At 36.8% G+C, this 22,817-nt stretch overlaps 1 protein-coding gene across 8 annotated transcripts in view; it reads right to left on the bottom strand.

The window, feature by feature from the left end:
- Positions 1-22,817, bottom strand: part of LOC146482589 (uncharacterized) — an 82,309-nt gene that overhangs the window by 8,565 nt on the left and 50,927 nt on the right. For 4 of the 8 annotated variants that reach the window (XM_085106996.1, XM_085106999.1, XM_085106998.1 and 1 more), the window contains 2 exons: positions 20,655-20,790; positions 16,553-16,932 (listed from right to left, as the gene is read on the bottom strand). The exons of 1 other annotated variant lie outside the window; for it this stretch is intronic. In XM_085106996.1, the coding sequence (XP_084963122.1) occupies positions 16,712-16,932; positions 20,655-20,790 (357 nt within the window). In that variant the 3' untranslated portion in view covers positions 16,553-16,711. Of the gene's footprint in view, positions 1-8,182; positions 11,008-16,083; positions 16,419-16,552; positions 16,933-20,654; positions 20,791-22,817 lie in introns of those variants that run through there. 3 more of the 8 variants (XM_085107002.1, XM_085107001.1, XR_014864087.1) reach the window with 3 other exon arrangements.

Here is a 22,817-nt window from a genome sequence, read left to right as displayed (position 1 = left end):
TTGGATTCATCAGCCATTGAGTTGAATTTGTATGCAGCTAGAGCCACATAGTTTGCACTCATAAATGCGTAGATGCTCGTGCAGTCCCTGAAATATATTTCATCTAAATTGGGAACAAATGGGACCACTTTTAATAAGGTTTCACTTAGGATATCGCTTGGTGTAGTTTTCTTTCGGGCAACTGCTAATGCTTTACATTGACTCATTAGTCTTTGTGTCCTTCTCAGGTGGTTTCGAATCGGTCATAGTAACTTATTATCATCATCTGGTTTCAATATGGCAAGGAACTGTGAAAACCATAGAGCTGTATGTCTCCCAAGTAGTCATAAAACTCATGGAAGACCGGAAGAGCGCCCTTTGAGCCGTATTAAATGTTGCAATTCTTGTAAACTCAAAGCAGAACTGTGTTCAGCTGTGTGAAAATGGGATTTGGTGAAGGATGAACGGGCATTACATGTTGCATTCGCACGGTGTTCACCACTAAAATATCCCGTTTGTGTACTTAATTGGGATTGTTTTAGAATAGTCTTAGTCATGTTCTAGCATGAGGCGAAAATCATGGATAAAGATTCTGTGTGAAATATGAGAAGTTAGTGAGAGCTTTTTGCCAATTGTAACGGCACGTGTTCTATCCTTCTCAGAAGTCATGGCTACGCATTCAAGTGACCGGTGGGAATTTCATTGAAGAAAATTCCAACTTGAAGTACAAAATAAAATAATCGATTAAGCTATGATTATTTGGAGAGATAATTATAGGTTTTCCTTCATAGGTTTCTTTGCACTCTCAAATAAACAAACGCTCTCCAAAGATTCCCACTTTTCATCGTAGACATCATGATTGATAACAGTATTGTTGGTCACTCAAGCAATTTCAAATCGCTTTCGAGTCCTTGATGGCCATTATTAAGAACGCCGGTAAAACGTTCTCACAATACAAAACGCTTTCTATTTCTTATCCAACTACCGATGAAAGCAACGCCACAAACTGTAAAATGCATCTTACATGTACGGTTTATCATCAGTATCATACAGGTTTTAGAGGAAGAAGATAGTCTAGTTTACTTTCAAGCGAATGGGACACGTGTATGGCATTCTATTCTTAGATCCACCATTTGTTTCGACTGAAACAAAGGAAATTTTTTTCTCAAAGCAATCTTGAAGCAAACTTGATATATGTCCTAAATGACAAAAGAAATCAGGCAATTGATACTCTAAGAAGGACAAGCACTATGTGATTCATAGCCAAAACAACAAAGTCTCTAGACACCCAAAGCCTTGCCATAGCAGATACTTATTTTGCCCTCGAGCAGGTAAAATGTGCTTTGGGTCATTACCGGTTGTGTTAAAAAAATACCGGTGGATTCACTTAGTGAAAGACCACCGGAAACGTGAATTATTTTTTGTCAAACTTGTTGTAAATGAGTACCATGTTCAACCTGATATAGTGCATGGTGACTGAATCACCTTGTTCTTCAAATAATACTAAAAAAATGCTCCGTACCGGTAATGACTCGATACATAAAACAAACATGAATTTTATGTTGATGCTGTAGCTTTGCCAATGAAGTATAGCCCGATCAGATGTTGTGAAACACTTCCTCTACCAGAGACGTCTCATGTTATTTTTTTGAAATTGTACCCGATTCCTAGCACAAATTAGTTAATGTGGTTCTTGTTTTTGTGTCTGTGGATAAAATCCTCAAGTGCGACCATTCAAATGAAAGCTACCGAGCAGTAATTTCCCACGGTATTGTTAAAAATAAATTTTTCACAAAATGATTTTTGTTTGTTTGAGTTCAGGTGCTCTTTGAAATGAATGGTTTCATAGTACACAATTTCTGGTGCAGTTTGTCTCCCAGCAAAATGTGAGACTCGAGGATGAAATAAACAGCTGGCCGTACGAGTGAAACAAGTTTACGTTCTTTTTCTTTACCATTATAATGCTTGCAAATTGGGGCACTTGATATTGCATACATTACATCAGTTGTTGTACAGTAACAATGAACAAGTTGAGAAATCAAGTGACCAAAAACTACTAAATGACTAAAGTTCGGTTGATGCATTGCTTGTATCACTTCCTTGAAAGAATTGGAAGGGCGAAGGGTTGACTAAGAGAAGGATTTTTGATGCACTTTTTTAAATACCAGAGAATTAGGTCGGAGACCACGACTTCGATTATTAAAATTAGCGATGGAACCCAATTTAACTTCAAAAATTTACATTTCGATAAGAAACAAAGAAAATTATAAAAATTATTATTATATCAGGAAATTGCTCCCTCGGTACGTAATGTTAGAAATTGCTTTTCATTTTTTTTTTTTTTTTTTAATGGTTATTTTATTGACACAGACAGAAAAAGATAGCGTTTTGGACAGGTTGTATCTTGCCTAAATAGTTGTTTCCTCTTAAAAGAGGGGTACCCCGGGGAGATCACGACTGGTCGCCTTACCATATCGAAAAGCTTTTGTCCCGCGATCACGGAATCCTTAAAAATCAACCTCTAAAGTCATGCAACGACAAAAAATTTCAGTTTCTGTTAAGAGAAGAATACCAAATAATATCGAATTATGTTTAAGGGAAAAATCTTTTTTCAAAATTCATCTTTACTCGATGTGTAGCTGTGACAAACTTGACAACAACAATGGCAATCGGGAGGAGTGATTTTATTCTCGTTGCATGGCAAAAAAAAACCAAAAATATCAAATGAAATGTACCCTGTGAGGCTTGAAAATCTCATTTCATTTTGCACATGAAGCTATCCTAAAGTTGTATACTTTGGACAAGGATAGATGCATCGCTGATAGATCGTTTCTGATTCGATTGCCGAGTCAGAAATATAATTTCAGTTTTATTAGTTAATCGATACCAATCTTGATAATTCAGTCTTTCAAAATATAAGCACTTAAGTATTCCTCAAAGGAGCACTAGCTCTGCAAAGCCAATCATGAGTAAAAATAACCCTGACTAAATTCAACTAAAGCCGAGATACATATGTGACTAATTTTGATTGAGGCCCTCTTCTCCGTTTCCTCTGGTGAAAAAGTGCTTGATTTGACCTTCCAATTTAATCAACAGAAAGAGATTTTTGAGAGGTACTATTGTTAAATCTCTACAAGCACTGAAGTATAAAATGAAACCCATTTTCCTCGTTTGTGTTCAACATCGCTTGGAGATAATGTCAGCTATAAATGGCAACACCCAGAATTGAGGTTCCAAAAATCAACAATGTCGAGAATCTTCTAGTAACCTAACTTCCAGAATTTTTCAAATTGACGAAATCTGTCGCTTTTGGAGTCATTAAAGTAGATGTTTGAAAATAACCATGTAGGCTTTCAAGTGTAAAATGAAAATTCAGTCCTACAGTGGTAACCCATATTCAGCCATATTGGAATTCTCTAGCCACTTTCAAATCCTTATTACAAAAGAAAATGCCTTTCGATTAATTTCGTAATAATACAACTTGTTACTGAAGGTTCTGTAGTTAACTCGTTGTGTCCAGTAGAGGAAAAACAATTTGGGAATTGAAAAAAGTCTCCAGAAAATTCAGCCTGAAGAACACTTTGGCTGCTGTTTACCTTTGTGACTACAATAAATAATATAAAATCAGCCTGCAAATTTCCCTAATATGTGCTAGTTGGTTAATGACAGAAACCTCAACATATTACTGAGTACTTCCAAGAATATTTCAGAAAACAAGATCTTCAAGCTTTGAGTGATCATAATTATAATGTAATTTCTCCAAGGGAAATATTGAGGAGATAATTTTGAATGGCTAGAGTCAAACCTACGTTGATGCTATTTGTCTCTAGTTTATATACTTCAACCAAAAACTATTGAGCAATGCTTTCTTGTAATTCTTTCTGATTATGCTGTACAAGGTAGTTCTACCTTTTGACACTGTGAGTGAAATCCTGAAGTGTGACCATTCAAATAAAAGTTACTAAGCAGTACGCCCCTGTGGAGCTTTCTGATATGCTATACAAGGTGATTCTTCTCTAGAGTTTGGGGATAGAATCTTGAAGTGTCGCAACTCAAATAAAAGCTACTGAGCCGATGCTTTCCAGTGATGCTCTTTGTTATGTTGTGTAAGGTGGTTGTAACGTTTGAGTCTGTGGATGAAGATCTAAAGTGTGACTGTTCAAACGAAAGCTACTGAGCAGTACTCCCCTGCAGTAGTGTTTATTATGATGTACAAGGAATTCTAGCTTTTGAGTCTGCAGATAAAATCCTAAACTGTGACCATTCAAATGGAAGCCAATGAGGAGTATTTTCTTGTGGGTTTGTCTATTAAGCTGTAAGCGGTGATCCTACGTTTTGGCCTGTGGGTGAAATTTTATCGCACTACCATTGAAATGAAAGCTACTGAGCGGTACTTTCCTGTGGTACCGTTTGTCCGCTATAAACTTTCTAGCTAAGACGCCCTTGGGAGAGAAAGACTTCAATCAAACTAAGAAAATGACTGGTCAGGAGGCCGGTTGCTCGAGGGTGAAATGATATATTTTAACCTGAGAATGCCCAAGTTAAACGTGCTCATTAAATACGTAAACATTGAATACGATGGCTATTATGAAATTCACAAGATGTGAAAAAGTGAAACTGGCTTCATGTTGGCATATATGGCTAATATAAGTTAGATATTTGACCACGGCGAAATAGGAATGTCACATGGCTCACATATATTCGTCACGATTTTGCTATTTGAATCATTGCTGCCTAAACTGAAACGGTATTCAATACAATTTGGCAAAAGGAATCTGTATATAATCACTTTATCAAGAGCTTGAGTATGGGACTGCAAACTAATCTTTGCTTATTCTTTGACATTTCACCTTCAAGTTCCTTAATATTTTCCTATACTTCACTGTGTCATGTTTAATCTAGACAACATGTAATGGAACATAAAGCTCCATTTAACTTAGCTATCTTGAGATACAATTTGGCCGTCTGCCAGCGCCAGTGGGAATTTCATATTTGAAGAAAATTTCATAAATTGTTGAAAGAATGATCCACGACATACTTGTCTCTTGCTGCCATTTATTCCTTAAATCTTCTTCTCTACTGATTCACTGAGCCTTGAACTATCTTGGTGATTCTAACCACTAAATCTTTCAACGGAATCCCAAGAGCGTAACTTTTCTAATGAAAGCTCTCGCACAGCACATTACTGTGGTGCATTTGTGTCAACTTTTTACAACAAGAAAAATAAGGAAAAAATTTCAACTGAGTGCAAAGATTTTGGCACTAGAGCAGATCCAAGATTAAACTGATTTTTCGCATTGCACGATTTTATTTCCTGTGGTGGTCTAGACAGTACAGGCAGCTCCTCCAGACCAGAGAAGCTGTGCTTTACAACATGCCCGCGGATTCAAGTCAAACCAACAAGCAGTGCCGGGTCCTGAGATAGAGGAGAAAATGTTTTAAGATTTTCCAAATAGACACTTTATCGTTATTTTAATAACTTTCATCTTCAAACGGTTACTAATCGCCCTTGGCTCAAACTGTTTTATGGCATCAAGGTAAAGTTCCTTCATATAGGTTAATTTGAGTGGAAGAATACAAATTTAATATTTCACGAAACCTGTTTAAAGAGCTATCGACAGAATAGTAGCCAAATGCACGGAAAGTGTTTCTTCGAAGTAGAATTCAGAGTTAAACGCTTTGAAATAGTAACTGAATCGGAAAGAAACCTTGTTCCTTTACTCCCACAGTGAAGAAACCTTTCATTTAAAAATTGTTTACCAGTCCACAGAAACAGTTGTAAAACTGGCAAATGTAACAAGCTTCTCCCACCTGTATACCTGCTGTAGCTATATGCGATGACGTTAAATGAAGAAGAAATAAATTCCACAGAAATCAAACGAGACTTTGTTTTCTTTTCCCCGCCAAGGAATGTTTTACTAAGTGTTACAGATATTAGGCCCTTTCACTATTGGCTATTTTGTTACTCAGAAATTTGGTACTTGCCGGCTTCAAATAAACACAGATACAACCTGTCGAAATAGAATTAACTTAGTGATAGGGAATGTGAGTGAGTCTCCATGAAATTGGAACCACATACACGATTTAGTTTCAGTGATTTTTTCTTTGAAGTTAAATCTGATCACAAAGTTAATTTTTAGCATACAAAGTAGTTCATTTAGTCAAATTGTTTTTCAAGTTCTTTCCTAAATTGATTCTAAACAGCCTAGGAAAAAAGATAAGGTCTTGCAGCTAGGGGACAAAACCTCGCGTAACACTGAAACGCGCTTTTGACGCCTGTAATCAAGTGTTTCCTTAAAGTAACTACATATATCACCATTTATAAACTCACAACAGAAGCGGAAGACAAAGAAAAGTCACTTCTCAAATCCCATCATGCAATCATTTTCACAACATTTTTAACCTCAAGCAGTTTATATATGCCACTTCTTGTTAGACCAATTTTAAAATCAACAATGTTAAATCTTGGAAAGAATTTGCTTCAGGCGCTTGGAAAGCAATATTACTATGTGGAACTGGTGTCTTCTTTTCTCAGAGTATCACCTTGATATTTTTCACTGATGAAGAGATAATATACTATGCACTAAAAAACATTATTTTTAGATATAGGGTACAGCTCATTATTGCGTTTATTTGAGTAGTATAGGGTAAAGAAGCTGGATCTTAAAATTCCTTTTGCCAAGAAACAAACGTTTAATGATTCTTTCAAAAAAATAAACGCAGAGAAATAGAATGTCAAACAAGGACGTATTCTGCAACGAGACCTTTCAAGATTTGTTCAAACAGACAAATCTGCCAAGCACTTGCCCACGACAAAGACCATAAATGGGCAAATTGAGAAAACAAGTGTTCCTTCCTTGAAATGATTTTATCACTTTTTTCAAAATAGCAGTAATGAGATGGAATGCCTATAATTCAGACACCAGTTCTAAAAGGTTTAAAAGTTACTCCCATGTTTTAAAGTAGGACGGTTTCAATATCGACCAGGCGTCTGCTAGGATATCATATTCCTACCTATTTAAATAAACATTTCTTGAAAGATGTTGCAACTAAATTTAATTGTTACAAGCCATTTAAACCGTAAAGTAGCCATTTGCTGATAGATAGATAAAACGTGGCACAAGGTTATTAATGTTCTAACGACGACTTGGAATTTTTAAGACAAAAATACTACCTAGTATTTTCTTTGTTTAACATGGATGTTTTACGGAAGAACACAACACCACACCCGTTCTTAATGTTTGGTGGTTTATTATTTTCAAAAAAAAAATGACTAAAAGAATATTTCACTTAGCATTCGCTTTAACACGATTGCTGTAAACAATTTCCATCATGTATAAAGGTTTTACCTGGCAATATGCCCTGAAAGCGAGCGCTCATATAAATGGGGCGGAGAAAACATAGCCTACACACAATAAAACGAGCACAAAACAATTGATATCGTTTAACAACGATTACAAGTTTCTTGTTTGCAACTTTAGAAACATTTGCTATCAAATTCCACTTGGTATATTCTGTCGCTGCTCTTATTTTTCTTTTGCAAAATTGTACAATCGACAGGAGGAGGAGACTTCGTCGACTACCAGCCTAGCTTTATTTCAATGGCGACAATTTCAAAGAAAGCAAAAACTGCCCCGCTGAGAGAGAAGCTTTCAATTAGTGTTAGTTGCCAAACACGTGTTTTGGGATTTACTTTTTAACCAGCTCAAAGAAACAGACCACAAAAATTTACCAAATTTCTGTTGAAGATTATGCATTTTATCTCAAAGGCACGGAATATAAGATGGTAAAAATTAGTTTCAAAATTGTTGTACCACCCAGTTATTTTGTCACCAAACTAACTTAATCAACGATTGAACACCTGTTCAGTTAAATCAATGTCTTTTCAAAACCTGGTAAGATTTACTATCTGTTCCTTGCGAAAATTTTACTTGACCTTCTGAGAAGGTTGATGTGTTTTTTTCCTTGAAATCCCTCTATGGTCTTCTATTTACTACGATTAATCAGTTACATATTAAGTCTCACCTCGAGATGTTATGGGCAAGACGTAACACATGTAATGAAAACATTGTCAAATAAAACACTTGTCCCTTTAAACTTGGCAAACTTGTCTTTGAAAAAGAAAGGATTGCGTTTTCTTGGTGGTCGATAGAATCAACATGCCTATATGGTTTTACGTTCTAATACACCAGACTTCGCTTACCTCAGCAAAATCTTTTAACGTTCTTGCCTTGATATGACAAAGCAACACAATTTCCATCCCTCCTTTTCGAATATCCCTTAGTTTAAACAAATGCCTCTTTGTGCAGCTCTCTGGTCGAGAACTACCGACTACTAGCGAAGAGTCTAACAGATCGACCCTCTTATTTTCCCTTCAGTTTCTGTGGGAGGGAAGGCATACAACACTGGTTGAACGTGTTGAATTTTGCCTCATATGGCGACTAGGCGCACAGTGTCGCGGCGACACGGCGGTACCTGCCATCATCGGCCTTCATGCGGGCAGAAAATATGGGTGAATATCTTAAATATTTTACTGTCTAGAGTTTCCAAGTCTTTCCTTGATTGGGACTAACTGTGCGATCTCTCTATTACAGTGGAATCCCGATTTAACGATCAACATTCTGTGTCCCGGTAACAGTTATTTATAAATCGGGAATTCGTTTACAACGATATCCCGATTTAACGATATGATTTTGCTGTCCCCTTGCCATATCGTAAAATCGAGGTTCCACTGTAGAACGATATCGAGTGACCGCTTCCTCACTGCAAGACTTTTGAATCACTTGAAAAGATGAGAGAGATCCGGAGACACCGACAAATTGCCATTCGTGAGTTTCAACCAACTGCGTTTTATTTTGTTTAAACTTTAGCTAAGTATGAATATTGTCTTTAGAATTTTGGCCTCTCCAGTCGCAAGGATTAAACACTGGTTCCAACTTCCCTTCCGGAGATCCTTTTTAACTATGAAAGTTGTAGTAGTTAACCAACAGATCTCTAATCACGTCAACTTCTGAATGTCGATTATGCACCCCAAAAAATTCGGTTCAGCAGAAGCTAACTAGGGAAGGAAAACCTGAAAACAAATTAAAATTATGATGTGGAAAACCCACACCAAGATATGTCGGAATATTTCTTTTAATGTGACTAAGGTGCAACAACGGGATAAGGGTGTTTGAAACTTTGTAAGGGAAACAATATAACCCATAGGTTAAAACCTCGCTGGAAAAAATCAAAACGCCATTTTGGGGACACATTTCACAAACATGGAAGGTAACTATAAAGTGGTTATTATTATTATTATTATTATTATTATTATTATTATTATTATTATTATTATTATTATTATTATTATTATTATTATTATTATTATTATGATCATCATCTGTTTTACCAGATATCTTTAGTATTAAGACTTAAAAAGTACAGATGCATATTATTTTTCTGACCAAATGCCCACAAAAATAAGGAATTTTTGTAGGCAAGGGGGCAATGGGTTTAGGTGTGTTGGTTATGTAAGGGAACGGATTTTAAAGACAAACTCGGATTTTTTTTCCAAAAATTGGATGTTTACTTCTAGGTCACAAAACATGAAAAGCTATTTTTGAGGCTTTCGTGTTTTGCAGGTTCAAGCAAGAATTGGGTGGTCTTAACAGCGTCGACAAGAACAAACGGCACCCAACCGGCTCAGAACGGAAGGGATTAATCTCCAAACCTCCGCGAAGCTTTTGAATTGTTAACAATGCCAGATGGAATTGATCACAGCTGGTGACGAACAAAGTCTAGGATTAACAACTAAGGGGTTTCAAAAGATCAATCTTGTCGATGTTTTACTTATCAAGGAAATGTGAAATAACGGGTCAATTTTGAATAAAGTAGTGACTCAGAAATACCCTGGTATGCTCGTTCCTTTTCTTTTTAACCGATGATAAAATTATCCCATGAGTCTTTTAAATCACCGCATGGTTCAAATTGCGCCTAACAAACAAAATGCCTTGTCAACAAAGAATTGTCCCTTCACTGTTTTTGTTGGCCATGCGGTCAGAAAGAAATGGATAAAACAGCCAGTTTTATCTCGCCTAATACGCAGGTGCAAAGCTAAAGAAAAAGGGTAAAAAGATGTTATTTCCCATGCCAATCCAAGAAAATAGCAACTAATTTGTTGAACAATGCAAAACAATGCAAACAAAATTGATAGCACTACCTTTCTGCTGCGAGAAACTGAATACAACAAAATATCAAAAACAGAAAAAGCCTCCAGGGTAAGGGTTTAGGGTTGTTCGCTCACTGTAACCCTGTGAATGCCGCCCAATAATTCCGGGAGGGGCGTACTCCCCCTGTACAAGCTATATAAGTATGAACTGCATGGTATGGGTTTTGAGCCGTTTTGGTCTGAAATAGGATCTAGATTTTAACCATTTTGGTCTGAAAACCTAAAAACGGGTATGGATTCTACAAATCAGGTCTAAGAATTAAGATTGTAGTACGAATACGAGTACGAAAACGAGATTTGACTTCAAGTTTTAAACGAAGTACTAATAATAACTTTATTTATCCTGATAAAAGACCGGTCAGTCAAACAACAAAGGTTGATAGACTGGTATTAATCGGTGACCAGCACATAGGAAATATGTAAAAATATTTACATGAAAACAGCGGTAAAAAATAGTTAGAGAAATATAACAAAATGAACTAAGCATCGCTTTTACAAATATGATTGGCCCTATCCATGTTCGTCAAGTAAGTAAATGTTCTGACCTTAAACTGTACAAGTGTTTTTAGCTCACGTAACTCTCTTGGTAGTTTGTTCCAGGCACTCGCAGCCGAGACCTTAAATGAAGTCTGGCCACATTTGGTCTTAACTAGTGGTAGATCTAATAATGTCGGATGTCTAAGAGATCGACAATGTCTTTGTGATCGTTTTACTAAGTAGCCTGTCAATTGCGTAGGGCAGTGTACTCAGACCTAAGAACAAACTAACAAGAGATATATCTCAGAAAGCTTTATTTTACTCTGAGCCCTTTTGTAATTGCAAAAAGACGAGATCACCTACAGGTTTCAAAGACCTTTTTCGCCCCTACGCCGTTCTCCAAAAAAGACAACCCTCGTCGACAAATGACACTGGTTCACATGCGCATTTTTGCTCTCTTGAAAAATATCGTACTTGCCGACTCGTACTTGTCCTAGAATCTAAAGGTCTCTATTAACACCATCGAACACTGTTATCTACGAATGCGTTTTGCTTAATCATCGCGAAAAGCGACTAAACATCATGAAATAATACAACAAAGACGTGCTGAGCTTAAACGTCATCAAAAAGTACAAAATGTACAGTTCACAGTATCATCCAGACTTCAGCAAATAATACAAAAGATACACACGCAGCGCGTAAACAACCTTAAAAAGGTATGCAAGACATGCACACTAATAATATTTGTGACCTTCTGTAAACAGTAGAAAAGAGGCAGGTAAAATGCCTAAACATTTTCAAATAGCACAGCAAAGAAATGACCATGGGCGCGCTTTAACCATGTAACAGTATAGAATTGACTTGTGCAACCGCGGTCAAAGATTAAAAAAAACCAAAAGAAAGAAAACTTCCAAGAGTTCAAAGATGTTAAATTTTTTGTGAGTCTGTTAGTTTACTAAATTTTCTTATTTACTAGAGAAGTTTCAAGTTTTTGAAAGAAGCATGTAACTGTTTGATATGTCGTATATAGAAGCAATAAAGAGCTGACTTGTTACAATTTCAGATCAATTGCCAAGAAATAGGACACCCCAACCGCAAAAAAAGCCCATATCACTGCAACGCCACATATACACGTTGTGAGAGTGGGCTGTACATGGAAACGAAGGAATATTTCAAGTCCATATGTCGTGTTTATATTTAAAAAAAATTACCATGCGTGTCCTGTTTCAGTACATTGTCATAAGAGGCGCCTGTGGCTTTAAAAGGTGTTCAATATCATCAAGCACGAAGACAAGTTCATGCATGATGAGTTGAAATATCAAGAAACAGTGCATCAAAGGTATGCACAGTGCTTAAACATAAACAACAACAAAAGATGCGGTAGTGCGTCACGAACATACAATATACAATATACAATAAAATATACAATATTTATTTTGCCACATACAACAATTACAGATGGAAAAAAAAATGATGAAAATTGACGAAAGAAAATAAATGGCGAGGAAACCTGAAAGAAACCACGAGGCTTATAAAGTCAGGCTTCCTCACTTCATCACCATCACACCTCGCTTCATCACCATCACACATTTCGACAAAGATATGTGCAGAGCTTAAACCACAGAAAACTGTACAAAGACAGAAGAAAAATGATATTTCAGTGAAGTGTCTCAACATCACAACAACGGCACGCGCAGTGTTGAGGCATCACCACAAATCACATGAAATACATGCAAAGTACTGCAAGGTCATTGCTAAGTACGAGAAAGACATGCGCATTAACACAACACTACCAGAGGTAGAACAAGGACATACGCGGTTGTTAAAAGTAAAAAAGTTAAGTGCAGTGCTGAACTTAGAACAAAGACATGTATGATACTAAAACATTTCCAAACAAGACAGCAAACAGGACACATGCGCAGTGCGTACAAATCACCAAACACTACATTTTGGACATGGGCAACACTTAGCAGTAAAGTAAAGATAGGCACGTTACTTAAAATTACCTAAAAGTACAACAAATGCTTGTAAAATACCTGGGCATCACAAACAGTGACAAAAGAACAAGCGCGGTGCTTATACCGATGGCTTCAAGGAATTACGAAATTGAGTTTATCAGGTTTCGTTTTATTCAGAACTTCACAAACACCTTCTACAGTATTCCAAGAAAAAGCAAACATCATTGAACTTGCATTGTTTAATGTAATTTGTTTTGATGAAGTTGATAATAAATTAGAGGAGAACATAGGTAGAAGCTTGCAAAGCTCTTGTGAATTGCTAGGCTTTAAGATAGAACTGACGAATAAACAATGAAACACATTCAATCCTTCGATCGCAAGCAATAAAAATCAAACAGCTGAGTAAAATTTGCTCGAGAGGGAAACAATCTATGCATTAACCCTGATTTTCTTGAAAAGCATATTCAGCAGATCAACCACTGTGAAATTATTTTAACGGAAACTACGTTGGTTAGCAAGGTATAGGGCGTCTTCTTTTCAGTTTATTTCGAAAAAGGAATGCTAGAAACTAGACGAAAATCGTTTCTGGCGTCACCCATTCTGCTGTCTAAATCATGGGAACTATATTTCACTGCTGTTTGTTTTTAAATATTACGAACCAGTGAACCAAGTGAATCAAGAACAAAACTGAAACTTGAAACAAGGAAGCGATTGAATCAAATATTTGATGACGGTATGAATGGACCTGAACCAAGCAAGAAATCTGTTCAAGTAAACAGAAAAGGAAGTGGGTCAAAGGAATCAAGAGCGAAATTTTAGGAAAGTCATCTGGAAATCAAAGGACTATAGCTGAAGAAATGGCACCAACGGAAATCCTAGGGCAATAGGAAACGCTTAACCTATTTGCCTACTAAAGCAGTTAGGTATGGTCTGTTTACATCTACAGTTTTATTGTCATGTTTTTCATTACACGAAGAGTGTGTCTGAGCGTAGATTGAAAATTGAAACAAATGCTGCTAAAGGAAAAGTCTGACTACATCAACATACATAGTTCTCTTTCAGTTGATTAAATTGTCGTTGTCGCTTACGAGTCCTCACCAAAACTAAACTGTCGTTGTCTTTTCATGGGTGATCAACCTCGCTAAAATGTTGAGAAGAAGAAGAAGAAGAAGAAGAAAACAGATCCCACCCACCGCTAAACAAAAGTTACAAGATAGGTATTCAGATACAATTGTTGATAGGGAAAAAGTTTACTCCTTAGCCTTTAATGTTACATTAGAATCAAAACTTAGGGAATTTCAATATAAAATACTAAATTGTATTCTTTACACCAATGAAAAGCTATTTCGGCTAGGCCAAACTAACTCTCCATGTTGTACCTTTTCCCAAGAGGACATAGAGTCCATCGAGCATTTGCTTTTCTCTTGCAAAGTATCTTTAAATTTTGGCAACACGTTTTGTCCTGGTTAAGGGATAATGGAATTCAAATCAATACACTAAAAGAGACAGATTTGATATTTGGAAAATTTGATGCCACAGATGACTTCACTCTAATCAATCACATGTTGCTAATGGGTAAATTCTATCTTTATTCCAATAGATGTCAAAAAATATCCGAACCTAATCTGCCAGTTTTTACTGCGAGGACTAAACGTGTGTACAACATTGAGCTCTATATTGCAAGGGAGAATGATAAACGTTTGCAGCATCTTAAGAAATGGGAGAAATTAATTCATATTTTCCAATAATTAAACGTGACGATATTCAATGGAAGGTTTTTAAACAGTGACAGGATTTCAATACAAAATGTCCTTGTAATTGACTTCGTATTGTTGTTTGTTAATGTTTCTGTTGTAGTTTTATTTTATTTAATTAACTAGTATTACGTGTTTTTCTTTCCTTTGCAATTGTTAAAATTGTATTCTTGAATATTTAATAATCAATAAAAATTGACAAAAAAAAGAAGAAGAAGAAGAAGAAGAAGAAGAAGAAGAAGATCAAGAAGAAGTAGGAGAAGAAGAAGAAGAAGAAGATGATGATGATGATGATGATGATGATGATGATGATGACGATGATGATGATAAAGGAGAAGAACGAGGAGAAGTAAAAGGAGAAGGGGCATACATTTGCTTTAAAAAATACCTCTTCAGTTTTTAAGGGCGCATCAGGGGGACAAACGGATACATTTTGGGCGTGGGATGTATATAAGAGGGACAAAATGAGGTTTTTGGCGTGTCGAAGCTTGATACAGTTTAATCCAGTTACCTTTCCTAATATCTTGTGTACTATTAAAATAATGAATATTAAACCCAATAAAATTAGTTGTGGATCTCGACAATGCAAAATTTGTTCTCGATATATCATAAGATGATAAAGATCGATAGTGGTGGAGAACAAATTTCGATACATCTAATAATATCAAACATTATATACTTATACGTTGAAATATTGTTCTCCTCTATGCCTGTCGTTTATTTTTGTTTGCAAATGTATTTTGAAATCACGAACTGAATCTATAAAAATGCACTGTGTAATTTTGGTGGGCCTGGACAAGTTATGCTGCAATGCGATCTTTCTTTTATTTATTTTGTTTCTTGGTTGGTTGGTTGGTTGGCTTTATTGGCACCGAGAAAACTGAGGATATCCTCGACACACCTTGCACAAGAGACTCGGCGATATATGTACTGTAAAATACAACGAATGATACTTAAGGATTCTCAGGAAACAGGAACTGTACCAGTCAAAACAGGCATCAAAATCCTTGTATGACTTTCAATTCAAAGCATAATTTGATGAACTGATCTCCCTTGAACTACAGGAAAAGAAAACGAAGAAAGCCTACTTGAAACATTCGACCAGACGCTCGAAGACACGATACTTAAATACGTGTAACTTCAGGCTGACAAAATGCTAAAAAATTCAATAAAGAACTGCATCAGGTTCTGTATAATTTCAGTTTTAACTCCCTAGAATCCTAAAAAGTCTACTCAATGTAAAACGAATCAATCCCTGTAGTTGCTGCCCAAGTCTAGAAAAAGGACGCACAATGTTCTTTGCCATACAGAAAATCTACATCTCTCAAGATAGTGCAGCCGATATCAAGCGTAGTACATTGTCGCTACCATCTCGAAAAAGCAAAGATTGCTGTGCTCGTCTGACTTTAAACAAAGGACATCACTTCCATGAATTAGGGCGTACTTTTGTTTCGCTTAAATGTATTTCATTTCCGATACCAGCTCAGAGTTAACACGACCACGGTTTAGCAAAGCAATGAATATTACAACAAGATTTCATGGACACATTCATTCACTAGATTTATCGACAAGATGATCCGAACTTCCTGCTTTTGAGTTGGTTATCCGAAGTGAATACTTCCCCCTAGTATTAGTCGATGGCAATACTTACGCTAGATTTTGCCACTCCAAAATGTAACTGAAACAGTAAAATATGAGCCAATACCTTCAAGCCTATCCTATCCATCCTGAAGATTCTGAGGCTGGTACTCGACCTCTCAAAACGTTGGATAAGGTACTGTATCCATTTTGACAAACCTTTTTTTAAAAACGACGTGATTTAAGTTTCAGTTAGAACCAAGCATTCAGTGCATCTTAAAGATGTTTACACCGTAAAACGTTGCGAGGTAGACAAACAACTACTGGGTCTTAAAACTGAATATATGTCACTACAAATAAACGTTACAAAAAATACTGCCATCACAGCACAGTGGGCATTTTAGGGCTTAAGCCTCAACCGTCAGGGTTTTTTTTACACATGCAAAGAACTTCAAACCACGACAGTTGCTTTGTTCATTTAATCTCTCGTAAACGCAACCCTCCGAGTTTCAAAATACAGTCGCTAAGATTTTTCCGGGTCTTTGGTACGTCGATTGTCTCAGAAATCACGACAACAGCGCACCCGTGAGGTCTACGCAAAAGAAACAGGCCGCACCAATTAATCTGGGTGGGGATCCAAACAACAGCGGCACGAAAAGATGTTTAATATTTAAATCCTGCTGTTGGCAAAAGCGTGCGACACGCTATCTGCACGACACCAGTACAGATTTGAAAGCAGCTAAACAAAACGGATCTTAATTTTCTGCTAATAGCGTTGGGGTGGAGCGATTAGGTGGACCCCTAAGAGCTTTATAATGACACTTTATTGAGACCTTTCCTAGTGTACAGCGCTTAAGAATTATTTCCCCTGACCTCACGCTACTTAAATGTATTGGAAAATCCATTGTTTTCCACGCTACATCAATAAAGCCAATGACATGTTTTCGGATGGACGCTCTCCACATCTGAAAGCATTCTGTCGAGGAAAATAAACACAAAACTGTATTACACAAACAGCATTTCTTCAATGCTTTCGATATGTTGGATGAGTTGGACGAGTTGGATGACGCTAAAGATAGCTTTACATGCTATACAAATAGCAGTAATTATGAAAGCTTTTAAGTACATGGTCTGATTTACACCCTTTTATCTCACGCAATTCAGTTTCATTATTTCACGCGGTCTCTTTTAACCGCGTAGAAAATCATAAAAAGTTAACCTGACCAATCAGTAGTCCATTGGCAAAGGAAGCAAAGAGTACTCAGTTATAGTTAATTGTTCGTGAGCTAATCAGCCAGTCTCACGGTCTTCCTGCCGGCAGCTTTAACGAGGATTTACAAGTTAGATGGAGTCAAGGAAATTGTTATTGCTTCGACCACTTAAATCCTTGAGTCAATTCTGCATTTTATAAATAATAATGTGATTGCACATGTCAACTTGAAATCCGTGAAGAAAATCCTACGGTGTGACCATTCAAATGAAAGCTAGCCAATGGTACTTCCCTATGGTATTGTTTGCTTTGCTATAAAAGGTGTTTTCTAGCTTTTCTCTAGCTGTGGACGAACTCCCGAAATGTGACCTTCCAAATAAAAGCTATGGAACAGTACGATTCTTTAGTACTGTTTATTGTGTTGAGCCAAGTGGATGTGAAACTCTTAAGTGCTACCACCCAAATGAAAGACACTCAAATTTTTTTCATGTGTTGATTTGTCTTTCAAAACGACTTTTTTAAAATCTGAACTTGACATTAAGTTTTAACTTCGCGTTTCGCTGGAAGACAGAACAAAAAGAGAAAGCTTTTTACACCGATCACCTGGAGTGAGATGTAATAAGAAACCAAAGTTTTCTATATACGTAATTCAATGTCACCAGAGAGCACCTGCCAAAATCATATCGCCTTGAAATTAAATACGGACAAACAAAGAACTTCGGAAAAAGCTTTAAAGACTTTTTATCACAATATAGTTAGTGAAAATACCGTTGGGTTGACAGGGAAACTTCGTTATCTTCCGCTGCAATATACATGAAAATGACACGATAAATTTTCATACGTCCGAAACTCCTTCGTTGATAATAAAATACTATTGTTACTGACCTAAGGCACTGGTTATCTTAAACCAATTTGCCTCCATATACCAGGTACCTGCTCGTCGGTAGGTGGTTGATTTGATATTATCGACCAAGCCAGTCATGAGAGAGAGAAAATATAGAACTGCAGTAGGATAGTTTTTTCTCTAGAATTTAAAATTACACGAGATTTTTCAAGCAATGTGGGAGAATAGTGTTTTCAAGGAACGAAATCTTTCACTTCTTACTGTGTTGTGAATCTAGTACTACGAATTAAGCGAAATTGAAGAACTAGATTTTCAAGAGTTAATTTAAAGCCGGCTTGAAAATCAAAAGATTTTTTTATGGAAAAATATATGATGTAAGTTATTATTGTTATTATTATTTTTAATTTGCCCCCCATTTTCCAATAACATTATGTTTTTGGAATATCGCCAGGTTTTGTTTCAAACAAATTTGGAAACAGAAATCACAGCAACATTTCAAATTATATGCTTGGTGTTTAACTGCTATCGAAACCCTTCCCGCAGGCTAAATATTAAACGGGATATTCCTTGATAACATCTTTCTTCCCTGGTAACAGAACTATTTGTCTTCAAACACAACATATTCTAAGAATTTTCCCTGTTTAAATTGTATGAATAAAATACAATAAAAAAAAACAGGGTAAATAACAAACCCACGCATTCATTAAATGTGATTTCTAACGTCTGCATCTGAAGGTTAAATCCTATTTAATTGTGACCATTCATATGAAAGCTACTGAGCAGAACATTTCCCTCGTACTGTTTATTCTGCTGTCCAAGGTGGTTCTGCCTTTGTGTTTGTGGATGAAATCCTTACGTGTGATCATTCAAATAAAAGCTACTGAGCAGACCGTCCCTGGTACTCTTTATTCTGCTGTACAAGGTGGTTCTTACTTCATCGTCCATGGGTGACGCTTTATTTCATTACAAACGAAATGTGAAAATTTTTTCCTGTTCCGAAATTGAGTTTTTGAGAGAAAACTGGGCTTAGGAAATCAACAAAGAGTTTCTCCGTCTTGAGTTACTAAAACACCCTAAAAACAGTTATTCTGAAAGTGAGAGACAACGCATTTTCGGTTTATATCTACGCTTTATTCATAGGCGTTTAGATCTCTTTTCTTGAGTCAAATGTGTCTGAAGACAGTGTCTAAACACATCAATCGATCGCATATAGCCGTGCCCAGCAGTCCAGTATCAAAAATCCCAGTGGGGATATTTCATTTGGGAAATTGGGAAAAGCCATTCAGGCTGATAAGCAAGGGCATAAAAATTTGTCGAGGACAGCTTCATTGTTCTGGGCATCCCGGACTTTTTAAGCAACAAATGGCGGAATACTAACTCGCTCCTTAGTCAAAATCCCCTTAAATCTTGAAGAAGAATATATGGTTAAACGTATGCGATATACAGTATTTGTCTAGAGGCAATCATTACGTCGGTTCAGTTATGTTCTTCGCAAGCGGAAATTTTTTTTCTAGTGTTTTCGTTGCACAGTAAAAAATGCCAAGTTTGAAAAACGGAAAAAAAGTGCTTCAATAAGAAAACTCTTTCACAAAGAACAAATAAATAATGATATCAAAAACGGTGCTATTCGTTTTTGCCTTCGATTTTTGCGTTATTCTGCTTGAGCTTTCCTATGTCATGATGACCTTGAATAAAGAAACGCAAAATTTTCATTTTCAGGATTAACTATATGTAAAGGGTTATTGGAAGTATCGTTTGCATTTGAGGCTCTACAGGAATGAAGAAAGTGGAGCCCCTCTGTTTCAAGATCGTTTCTTCGCCCGTCCCACATCGGCATTTGAAAATAAGGTGCTGAAGGAAGGCCCTTTTATGTTGTCGCTCCGTTTAAGATGCAACTTCTCCCCACAGAATGGGAACGATGTTGGTGTAGTAGTGGCTAGCACGTTGCACCTCAGATCTGGAGGTCGTTGGTTCGAGGCATAGCTTCTGCTCCCAAGGGGGGGGGGAGGGGATACTCCCCTAAATAAGCCATCCCAAAGGGTATGGTTTTGAGTCTGAAAATGGATATGGAGTTTATAGAAACGGGTGTGGATTCTTGAGACCAGTTCTGAAAATGGGTATGGATTTCATAGAAACGGGCATAGATTCTTGAGACCAGAACTGAAAATGGGTATGAATTTTACAGGCCAGGCCCCAGTTGTTCAAAGGGCGGATAATTTTATCCACTGGATAATTCGCTATCCGGCAGATAAAATGTGTGCAAGATTTTCACGATAGTCCTATGATTTGTAAATAGAGTAGAAGCATATGTCAAATTGAAGAATGGAATTGTGTGGAAAACTTGCCAAAAGCATTGGTTGGAGCACATTTGCTGTGCTGGATAGCGACTTATCCACTGGATAAAGTTATCCGCTCTTTGAACAACTGGGGCCCTTGGACTCCTGGGAAGGTCTTAAAAAAAGGTCTCGAAGAATAAAATGTTTTGTTCCGCGACATGGTAAAGTTTTGGAGAACCGAGTCGTACACCCCCTCCAAAAATCCGAGGAGTACCCCCTCGGGCTTCTGCTGTCGTGCTCGGTTGCCTAAGACAAGAAACTTTGTGCCTCATAACCCAGCAATATGTTGTTGTAACTCATTTACACACCTGGGGGTAACCCTGCAATGCTCTGGCACTCCACCCGGGGGTAACACTGCAATGCTCTGGCACTCCACCTAGGCGTAACACTGCAATGCTCTGGCACTCCACCCGGGTGTAACACTGCAATGCTCTGGCACTCCACCTGGGGGAGAGTAGCAATACTCGTAATTAACTGCATGATGTTGCAGAAACCGGCTTTAGCGCTAAACGTATGGGCCACCTGAGACCACCTCTGCGATTTTATCTTTAATTCCTGGGCACATACTGCTGTCCCACGTTCACGTAATTGTTGTTGAGCAAGTCCCAGACAGGTTGGAAGCGGTTCGCACGAAAGTATCTCAACCTTTTACGTCCGACGTCCCTATAGTGATCAGCACCTAATTTCTCTCAACAATATTTCCACCCGGTGGTCGTGAGAATTAAAAAAATGATCACCAAGATAAAATGCCTTGATGTTCAAACAAATTCTCCCAACTAATAACATGAGAAATACATCAAGAAAAGTGGGGAGAATACGTATGTCGACATTACAGCAGATTCAGATTTTGTTATCCGTCCAAGACCTTCCAAGGTGTTATAATTATTTTACAATTGTTCTTTATTCTCTCTAGATTCCCGGTCGAGAAAGAATTATAATTCCACCCAAAATCTTAACAGTTATATCCACATATGCAATTCAGAATGCGATACTTTGTAGATTTAGTTGAAACAAATATTCTGATGATTTTACTATCCAAAGCAACCTTAGCGCATTTTACTGACTTGTGATTTTGGAAGTAATATAAAAAGGTAGCAAGCAGTTCGAAAATTGATGACATAGTTTCTCGTGTACTTTACGTGCAGTGGTTCAAGTCTTTAGAACTGTTTTCGTAAAGGGAGATGAAGTTAAATAAAAACCAATTTTACATTTCAATTTTTATGTAAAATTATGCAACAGATTGTAGCCTTAAAGAATATAGTTAACCAACAGTTATCTTCATGAAAAAACATTTTCTTTCCAATCTACATCGAAGCGTAGTTCACTATTTAAATGTAATAACGAAAATCAAAATCAAAAGCAAGATTTATGAACAGAATATTCCAGATTTCACTGAAATGAGAAATCTGAAGAATTATGTTGTCACAATGGGTAAACGGGTTTAATTAATGTCCTTCATGAATATTGTGTGATATTAACTCTGCACATGGATTGAAAACAGATGAAACATGCTTTGAGGCGATAAAGACATTTAGACATTTCAACGCCATGTTTTTCATAAAGTGGTAGTTAAAAATCAGCGTGGGTGTGTAAATAACTATTTGCACAACAGCACATACATATGCACCGTTGACAAGACTGGGAAAATGTGTATTTCTTTAAAATGACACCAAATATATTAAAAAGTCATTTGCAGGCAATTTTGGGAAGAAAAACGTTTTCGATGCTATCTTCATACGTGATGAATTAGTTTATACAAAAACGCGCGTGATTTTCTTTAGTCAAAAACAAGCCCGAATTAAAAATTTTCAAACATAAAATTCAAACAAAGCAAGAGGAATTGAAACCACGGGCTTCGCAAAACATCTTCCGTGCAATTGTTAATATAGCTAACTTCTGAAAGTGAAATGAAAATTAAAAAGATACCTTGCAGCGCATATTTCATCCTGAAAGGCCCCGACCTTTCAGATTTCTTATTAAAATCTTCTTTCCTTCGCCCGCTCTATTTTGTGTGTTTTTGAAACGTACCGCATTCACAAAGAAATCCCCACACCCCCTACACGTTTCTTTCTTCTCATCTATAAAGCTAGGCTTGTTTCTATATCAACCAGGTACTCGGTTTCCCGCGATCATTACACGAATTTTTCCAACCCTAGTTACATGTACAGCAGGCCCCCCGATGTGAACGTGTCCTTCGTCCTAGACTAGTGGCGCTCCCTTTCTTTCTGACAAAAAAAGACAGGAAAAAATCATGAAATCACCTAATGTCCTGTTACTAATAAACTTTTAAACAAAAAGAAAAAGGCTAACCATACCAAAACAACGTTTTGCTCACTTGATGAAAATTTGGCCTACTTTTATTTGACCCACAAAAAAAAGTTTGCTAGTTTTTGGTTTTTTTTTTTAGCTGAATACTTGGTGAGAAATTTTGTTATAAAATAAAGGCAATTCAACACTTTTCATTTAATTTT

The sequence above is a fragment of the Pavona decussata genome, unplaced genomic scaffold (genome assembly GCF_977016875.1).
Source record: "Pavona decussata unplaced genomic scaffold, jaPavDecu1.1 SCAFFOLD_45, whole genome shotgun sequence".
Taxonomy (NCBI): domain Eukaryota; kingdom Metazoa; phylum Cnidaria; class Anthozoa; order Scleractinia; family Agariciidae; genus Pavona; species Pavona decussata.
Note: the sequence above shows the minus strand (reverse complement) of the source record. Positions and strands in the feature narration are given on the sequence as shown.